The following is a 9510-nucleotide window of genomic DNA, read 5'->3' as shown; positions in this document are numbered from 1 at the left end:
AAGGAAAATCTAAGTCTTAGAGAAACCTCCACTGACCCCCTGGAGAGACCTGCCGATACCCAGAAGAGCTGATGTCTGAGCATAGGTGCTAAATACAAATTCCTGTGATGATGCAGAATGTGCACAGATCCTAAGAAGATACTGGCAACTTTGCCCAGAGAGAACATAACCTTTAACACTTGTAATAGCTTATTAATAAAACAGCTGTTTATCAACAAAAAGTTGGTATCTTTTGCTATCAAAAAGAAAAGGGAGAAAACAGGTATGTATATTCTAGCAACAAAATAAGACAAACTAATCAGAATGCAGTTTATTGATAAGACAGACATCAAATACATCATTTACATGGAGGGAGGGGAAGTCCAAAATCTTATATTCTGTATAGCGGCCCAGCAGGGATGCTCTCACTAGAGATGATTTATCAAGGGCACCCCATGAGAGGGCAGTTCCTGATGCAGCTGCCGGAAAAGCATCGCGCATCGGTTCCTCTCCTGGGTCTTCCCCAAGGTGTGGTAGAGTCTGGCCTGGAAGTAAACAACATCTCTGATTTGCTCTTTGCAGTCGACCTTTGCAAAATAGTTCTTGGCTTCATTGAGATTCTCAATGGCTGCCTCCAGAGCTGATGGAAAATGGGAAAAAAGCACACATGTTTAACTCAACACTTTGCATACAGTTTTCAAAACTTGACATTTACTTTCCTTGGTTTAACATGTACCAGAGATACTTTTATACTCTACTCTTTGAGAAGAAAAAAATACACTAGGGGGAGGTTTTAAAAAAGGTCTTTAGTCCTGATTTCCAGCCTGGCACTTGGTTCTGTGGGGTTAAAATAATCATTCACTTGCCCTCAACCTTCACACCAAGCATGCATGTCAAAGCACTTTAAATACTGCATAAATCTTAACATGTATTTGAGAACTTAAATACTATCCCAAATTTAATGTCTTCCTTCTTCTGGGTCCTAAATTTAATTTTTTTTCTGCAATAGTGTTGCATAGCAATCTTTGTATGGTTCCCTACCTTCTGCTTTCTTTGGTGGATCATAAGCAGCTGCTGAAGCCACCTGGCACTTGGCCACCAAGAACATGGCGCGGCCTTTGTCCAGGACAGCCCCGTCAGCCAAGATGGGCTCAATGGCCATGTGGAGAAGACTTAAGGCCTGTTCTGGGATTCCAAGGATGAGCTGAAAAAGAAACATTGTGGTACTGTACCTACCCACACCCACTGCCCACTACAGGAAAGGCTTCATTTCTGAACCTTATTTCCTGGATGGCCATGTCTGGCTTATGTTCTCCCTGACATGTACTACATTTAATATGCACCACACTCGTAGAAAACACTGTATGACAATCTGACTTCAGATTATGATGGATATAGCAGGTAGTAGTTATTCACACTATAGGAAGGTTTTTGTCTTTACAACAACATTCAGAATCAATATCCTTTAGCTTGGTGATTCCAAAGGGTTAAACTTATTGTGCAAGAATCATTGGGAGAAGGGGAACCACTAAGAAATAACTCGAAAGTATACAGTAAAATAAACAAGAAACATCCATTTAACACAAAAGAAACAGTAATGGAGGAACCGAGGAACAAAAAAGATGTAAGAAATATATAGAAAAAAATAGCAAAATAGAAGTCCTTTCAAATCTATAGTTATATTAAATATAAATGAATCAAACTCTTCAGTTAAAAAGCAGAGATTAGCAGAGTAGATTTAAAAGAAACATGATCTGACTATATGCTATCTACAAGGAGACTCACTCTTGGTTAAAAGACACAAATAGGCTTAAAAAAAAAAAAAAAAGACACAAATAGGCTGAAAGTAAAAGGACATAAAAGAGATACTCCATACAAACAGTAGCCAGAAGATAGCTGGAGTGACTACACTTATATCAAACAAAACAGACTTTAAGTCAAAAACTGTTACAAAAGACAAAGGACATTATATACTGCTAACGGGTCAATTCATCAAGAAGACACAATTATAAACACATATACACCAAAGAATAGAACTTGGTAAATTCTACAAAACATTTAAAGAAGAATTAACACCAATCCTTCTCATTCTTCCAAAAATAGAAGAGAAAGGAACTCACTTTGTAAGGCCACTGTTGCCCTAATACCAAAGCAAAATAAAGATATCATAAGGAAAGAAAACTACAGACCAATATCCCTTATGAATACACATGCAAAAATCCTCAACAAACACTAGCAAACCAAATCCAATAGCACATTAAAAGGATCATACACGGGGGCACCTGGGTGGCTCAGTCGGTGAAGTGTCTAACTCTTGATTTTGGCTCAGGTCATAATCTCACAGTTGTGAGATCAAGTCTCGCATCGAGCCCCACACTGGGGTCTGTGCTGGCCATGAAGCCTGCTTAAGATTCTCTCTCCCTTTGCCCCTCCCCCACTCACTCTCTCAAAAAAACAAAAAATCATACATCATAATCAAGTAGGATTTATCCCAAGAATGCAACAGTAGTTCAATATGTAAAAAAAATCAATGTAATATACAATATTAATAAAGGAAAAATACCACATGATCTACTCAATTGATATAGAAAAAGCATTTCACAAAACCCCAACGCCTTTTCGTGATAAAAATATTCAGGAGTAGAAGGGAACTTCCTCAACTTAGTACCAGTGCATCTATGCAAAATCCACAGTTAACATCATAGTTAAGAATGAAAGACTGAACACGACAGGGATGTCCACTCTCACCGCTGTTGTTTAACATAGTGTTGGAAGTGCTAGGAAATCAAAGGCATCAAAATTGGCAAAGATGAAGTCAAGCTTTCACTTTTTGCAGATGACATGATATTATACATGGAAAATCCGATAGACTCCACCAAAAGTCTGCTAGAACTGATACATGAATTCAGCAAAGTTGCAGGATACAACATCAATGTACAGAAATCAGTTGCATTCTTATACACTAATAATGAAGCAACAGAAAGACAAATAAACTGATCCCATTCACAATTGCACCAAGAAGCATAAAATACCTAGGAATAAATCTAACCAAAGATGTACAAGATCTGTATGCTGAAAACTATAGAAAGCTTATGAAGGAAACTGAAGAAGATATAAAGAAATGGAAAAACATTCCATGCTCATGGGTTGGAAGAATAAGTATTGTTAAAATGTCAATACTACCCAAAGCTATCTACACATTCAATGCAATCCCAATCAAAATTGCACCAGCATTCTTCTCGAAGCTAGAACAAGCAATCCTAAAATTCATATGGAACCACAAAAGGCCCCGAATAGCCAAAGTAATTTTGAAGAAGACAAAAGAAGGAGGCATCACAATCCCAGACTTTAGCCTCTACTACAAAGCTGTCATCATCAAGACAGCATGGTATTGGCACAAAAACAGACACATAGACCAATGGAATAGAATAGAAACCCCAGAACTAGACCCAAAAAAGTATGGCCAACTAATCTTTGACAAAGCAGGAGAGAATATCCAATGGAAAAAAGACAGTCTCTTTAACAAATGGTGCTGGGAGAACTGGACAGCAACATGCAGAAGAATGAAACTAGACCACTTCCTTACACCATTCACAAAAATAAACTCAAAATGGATAAAGGACCTGAATGTGAGACCGGAAACCATCAAAACACTAGAGGAGAAAGCAGGAAAAGACCTCTCTGACCTCACACGCAGCAATTTCTTACTTGACACATCTCCAAAGGCAAGGGAATTAAAAGCAAAAATGAACTATTGGGACCTCATGAAGATAAAAAGCTTCTGCACAGCAAAGGAAACAATCAACAAAACTAAAAGGCAACCAATGGAATGGGAAAAGATATTTGCAAATGACATATCGGACAAAGGGCTAGTATCCAAAATCTATAAAGAGCTCACCAAACTCCACACCCAAAAAACAAATAACCCAGTGAAGAAATGGGCAGAAAACATGAATAGACACTTCTCTAAAGAAGATATCCAGATGGCCAACAGGCACATGAAAAGATGCTCAACGTCACTCCTCATCAGGGAAATACAAAGCAAAACCACACTCAGATACCACCTCACACCAGTCAGAGTGGCCAAAATGAACAAATCAGGAGACTATAGATGCTGGAGAGGATGTGGAGAAACGGGAACCCTCTTGCACTGTTGGTGGGAATGCAAACTGGTGCAGCCGCTCTGGAAAACAGTGTGGAGGGTCCTCAAAAAATTAAAAATAGACCTACTCTATGACCCAGCTGTAGCACTGCTAGGAATTTACCCAAGGGATACAGGAGTACTGATGCATAGGGGCACTTGTACCCCAATGTTTATAGCAGCACTCTCAACAATAGCCAAATTATGGAAAAAGCCTAAATGTCCATCAACTAATGAATGGATAAAGAAACTGGTTTATATACACAATGGAGTACTACGTGGCAATGAGAAAGAATGAAATATGGCCCTTTGTAGCAACGTGGATGGAACTGGAGAGTGTGATGCTAAGTGAAATAAGCCATACAGAGAAAGACAGATACCATATGTTTTCACTCTTATGTGGATCCTCCTGAGAAACTTAACAGAAATCCATGGGGGAGGGGAAGGAAAAAAAAAAGAGGTTAGAGTGGGAGAGAGCCAAAGCATAAGAGACTCTTAAAAACTGAGAACAAACTGAGGGTTGATGGGGGGTGGGAGGGAGGGGAGGGGAGGTGATGGGCATTGAAGAGGGCATCTTTTGGGATGAGCACTGGGTGTTGTATGGAAACCAATTTGACAATAAATTTCATATATTAAATAAATAAATAAATAAATAAATAAATAAATAAATAAATAAAGTACATTAACAGAAAAAAAAAAAAAAAAAGACTGAAATCATGCCCCTAAGATCAGGAGCAAAAACAAGTATGTACATTCTTGCCACTTCTATTCAGCACTGTTCTGAAAGTTCTACACGGGGCAATTGGGCAAGAAAAAGAAATGAAAGGCATTCAAATTGCAATGGAAGAAGTAAAACTCTGTATTTGCAGAGTTACATGATCTTATATACAGAAAACTTCTAAAGAATCCTTAAAAACCTGTAACAGGTATTAAACAAGTTCAGCAAAGTTGTAGGATGTAAGATCAATATACACTAGCAATGAACAATCCAAAAATAAAATTAATTTTTAAAATTCCATTTATGATAGCATCAAAAAGAATAAAATACTTAGGAATAAATTTAACTAAGAAACTGTAAGAATTGTACACTGAAAACTAGAAGACACTATTGAAGACATGAAAGAAGACCTGGGGGGCGGGGGGAGCACCTGGATGGCTCAGTCAGTTAAGCACCCAACTCTTGATTTCAGCTCGGGTCATGATCTCACCATTCGTGCGTTCAAGCCCTGCATCGGGCTCTGCACTAACAGTGTGGAGCCTGCTTGGGATTCTCTCTCTCTCTGCCCCTCCCCTGCTTGCTCTCTCTCCTCTCAAAATAAATAAATAAAATAAAAAACTAAAAAGAAGACCTAGGGCACCTGGGTGACTCAGCTCGTTAAGCATCCAACTCCTGATTTTGGCTCAGATCATGATCTCATGGTTCATGAGTTCGATCCCCACACTGGGCTCTGTGCTGGCAGCAAAGAACCTGCTTAGGATTCTCTCTCTCCCTTCCTCTCTCTGCTCCTCCCTGCCTCAAAATAAATAACTTAAAAAAAAAAAAAAAAAAAAAAAAAGAAAGGAAAAAGAAATTAAAGAAGACCTAAAAAAAAAAAGACAGCCTGTGTTAATGGACTGGAAGATTTAATAGTGTGAAGATGGTAACACTCTCCAAATTCATCTACAGATTGAACACATTCCTTATCAAAACTCTAAATACTATTTTTACTGAAATGGACAAGCTATTCTAAAATTCATATGGAATTGCAAGAGAATACCAACAGCCAAAATGATCTTGAAAAAAGAAGCACAAAATTAGAGAACTCTTACTTCCATCCTAATTTTAAATTTACTACAAAGATATAATAATCAAACAGTGTGGTATTATCATAAGGACAGATCAATGGAATAGAACTGAGAGTGCAGAAATAAACCCATACATTAATGATCAATATTTTTGACATGGATGCCAAGACTACTCAATGGGAAAAGAACACTGTTTTCAACAAGTAGTGCTTTGACACCGGGATATCCATATGTGAAAGAATAAAGCTGGACTCCTACCTCACACCATATATAAAAATTAACTCAAAAATAGGGCACTTGGGTGGCTCAGTTGGTTGGGCATCTGAATCTTGATTTTGGCTTGGGTCATGATCTTAGGGTTTGTTTGCTTGGGATTCTCCCTCCCCTCTCTCTCTGCCCCTCCCCTGCTTTCTCCCTCTCTCAAAATAAATAAATAAACTTTAAAAAAATTAACTCTAAATTGATCAAAGACCTAAATGGAAGAGCTAAAACTATTCAAAACCTTAGAAGGAAACATAAGTATAAATCTTTGTGAACTTGGATTAAACAACAGTTTCTTAAGGAGAACATCAAAAGCACAAGCAACAGGGGTGCCTGTGTGGCTCAGTCAGTTGAGTTCTGACTTCAGTTCAGGTCATGATCTCATGGCTCATGAGTTCAATCCCCGTGTCAGGCTCTGAGAGGCTCTGTGCTGACAGCTCAGAGCCTGGAGCCTGCTTTGGATTCTGTGTCTCCCTCTCTCCCTGGCCCTCCCCTGCCTGTGCTCTGTCTTTCTCTCTCTCTCTCAAAAATAAGTAAACCAAAAAAACAAAAAACAAAGAACTTAAAAAAAAAAAAAGCACAAGCAGCAAAAGAAAAAAAAAGGATAAATTGGATTTCATCAAATTTTAAAACTTTCGTGCATCAAAGGACATGATCAAGAAAGTAAAAAGACAACCCCGAGAAAAGAACATATTTCCAAATCATATATCTGACAAGGGTCTAGTATTCAGAATATACAAAACAATCTTACAACTGAACATCAAAAAGACAATAACCCAATTAAAAAGTGGATAAAGGACTTAGACATGTCTCCAAAGAATATATACAAATGGCCAAGAGCACACAAAAAGATGCTCAATATCATGAGTTATTAGAAAAATACAAATCAAAACCACAATGAGATAGAACTTTATAGTCAGATGGGTATAATACCAAAAAAAAAAAAAAAAAAGGAAAATAAGTACTGGCAAGAACATGGAAAAACCGGAACCTTCATACATTGCTGGTGAGAAGAGATGGTGCAGACACTGTGGAAGTTTGGTGGTTCCACAAAAAGTTAGATATGGAATTATCATATGACCCAGCAATTCTACTCTTAAGTAAGTCCAAGAGAAATGAAAACATGTAACTACACAAAAACTTATATGTGAATGTTAAAAGCAGCTATTCAGGGGCACCTGGGTGGCTCAGTTGGTTAAGCATCTGACTCTTGATTTCAGCTCAGATCATGATCTCATAGTTCATGGGATCTAGTGGGATCTAGCTCCAAGTTGGGCTCTGTGCTGACAGTGCAAAGCCTGCTTGGGATATTCTCTCTCCCTCTCTCTCTAAATAAATAAACAATTTAAAATAATTTTTTAAAGCAGCTATTTATAATAGCTGACCCAAATGTCTACCAACGGATGGACAAAATGTAGTCTATCCATCCAATGGAGTATTATTCAGCCATTAAAAGGAATGAAGCGGGGCACCTGAGTGGCTCAGTCGGTTAAGCTTCCCACTCTTCATTTCAGCTCAGGTCATGATCTCACAGTTCATGGGTTTGAGTCCCGCTTCAGGCTCCACACTAATAGTGTGGAGCCTGCTTTGGATTCTCTCTCTCCTCTCTTTGGCACTCTCTCTCTCTCAAAATAAATAAATAAACTTAAAATAAATAAAGGAATAAAAGAATAAATAAATAATAAAAGGTATGAAGCAGTGACACATGCTGAACGTCCCATTCAACATGAATGAACCCTGAAAACATCTTACTAAGTGAAGAAGCCAGACTACATAAGGCCAGATATTGTATGATTCCATTTATATGAAAGATCCGGAATAGGCAAACCCACAGAGACAGAAAGTAGCTTGGTGGTTAATGGGAGTTACTACTTAATGAGTCCAGGTTTTTTTCGGAATGATGAAGATATTCTGAAATTAAACAGTGTTGATGGCTGCAAAACACTGTAAATATTCTTAAAACCACTGAATTGTACCCTTTAAAATGATTAAAATGGTAAATTTTATGTTACGTGAATTTTATCTTAATTGAGAAAAAAAATCACTAGAGCTGGAAAACAGATTAGAGTCCTCTGCTCCTTCCCTAGAGATTCTGACTCCATGTTTCAAGGCAAAGCCAGATATGTAGATTTTTTTTAATGTTTATTTATTTTTGAGAGAAGGAAAGCACAAGTGGAGGAGGGGCAGAGAAAGAGGGAGACACCATCAGGATCCAAAGCGGGCTCTGTGCTCATAGCAGAGAGCCTGATGTGGGACTTGAACCAGGAACTGCGAGATCATGACTTGAGCTGAAGTCGGATGCTTAACCAACTGAGCCACCCAGGTGCCCCCAGATATGTAGATATTTTTTAAATCTTCCCAATTTTTTTTCTTGCTTCTTTTTTTTAATGTTTTGTTTATTTTTTGAGAGAGAGAGAGAGAGCATAAGCAGGGAAGAGGCAGAGAGATAGGGGGACAGAGGATCTGAAGTGGGCCCTGCACCGACAGGCTGTCTGGGGCTCAAACTCACAAACCTTGAAATCATGACCTGAGCGGAAGTCAGATGCTCAGCCAACTGAGCCACCCAGGTGCCCCTTTTCTTTCTGTAAAGTTTATTTATTTATAAGGAAAAAGCATGAGCAGGGTAGGAAGAGAGAGACCAGGAAGATAGAAAATCCCAAGCAGGTTCCACGATGTCAGCACAGAGCCAGCCCAATGCAGGGCTTGAACCCACAAACCATAATGTAAAACATGATCTGAGCCAAAATCAAGAGTCTGACACTCAACGGACTGAGCCACGCAGGTGCCCCTTCCTAATTAATCTAATGCATGGTTTGGGAAATCTCTGCTTTAGTTAGTAAATTCTCCTAGCGCCAGTGAGTTCAAAATGCATTCATTCAATAAATATTTATTAAAAGCCTATTATGTAGAGGTCCTACTAGGTACCAGAAGATACTGCAAGGAGAAAACAAAGTCCCTTTTCTCACGGCCTTTACATTCCTCAGGGGGAGACAGTAAACAAACATAAAATACCTTTTAACTTCCAAAACCTTTCAATGAACACACAACTTCCTCATTTCTTTATTTATCCCCTTGTTAATCAAGCAGAGCTCTGGGTCAGCTAAATCATTAATATGATGCAAGTGTCCTCGATGAATGGGTGCATCCCCTTTATTAGATACACAGCTCGGTATAGCCACCAGGTTCACAGCTTCAGACTTCCCTGGAGGGCTTACACAATGAGACTGTATTCCCAGACTTCAGTATTAAGAAGTCAAAGCTCATTATTATCCCTTTCAAAATCAAAAAGCAGTAACAGACTAAGCAGTTCTTGAGCACAAATATGTGCTATAAAAACAGAGATC

At 38.5% G+C, this 9510-nt stretch overlaps 1 protein-coding gene across 2 annotated transcripts in view; it reads right to left on the bottom strand.

Annotated features, from left to right (window-relative positions):
- Positions 1-295: 295 nt before the first annotated feature.
- ANAPC5 (anaphase promoting complex subunit 5) overlaps positions 296-9510 on the bottom strand; it is a 44658-nt gene continuing 35443 nt past the window's right edge. Inside the window, exons 16-17 of one of the 2 annotated variants that reach the window (XM_045457211.1) lie at positions 1021-1183; positions 296-619 (exon numbers count right to left, since the gene is read on the bottom strand). In XM_045457211.1, the coding sequence (XP_045313167.1) occupies positions 408-619; positions 1021-1183 (375 nt within the window). In that variant the 3' untranslated portion in view covers positions 296-407. The remainder of the gene's footprint in view (positions 620-1020; positions 1184-9510) is intronic. The other variant, XM_045457212.1, reaches the window with a different exon arrangement.

The sequence above is a fragment of the Leopardus geoffroyi genome, chromosome D3 (assembly GCF_018350155.1).
Source record: "Leopardus geoffroyi isolate Oge1 chromosome D3, O.geoffroyi_Oge1_pat1.0, whole genome shotgun sequence".
Classification (NCBI taxonomy): domain Eukaryota; kingdom Metazoa; phylum Chordata; class Mammalia; order Carnivora; family Felidae; genus Leopardus; species Leopardus geoffroyi.
The sequence above is the reverse complement of the archived record's forward strand: the minus strand, read 5'-3'. Positions and strand labels throughout refer to the sequence as shown.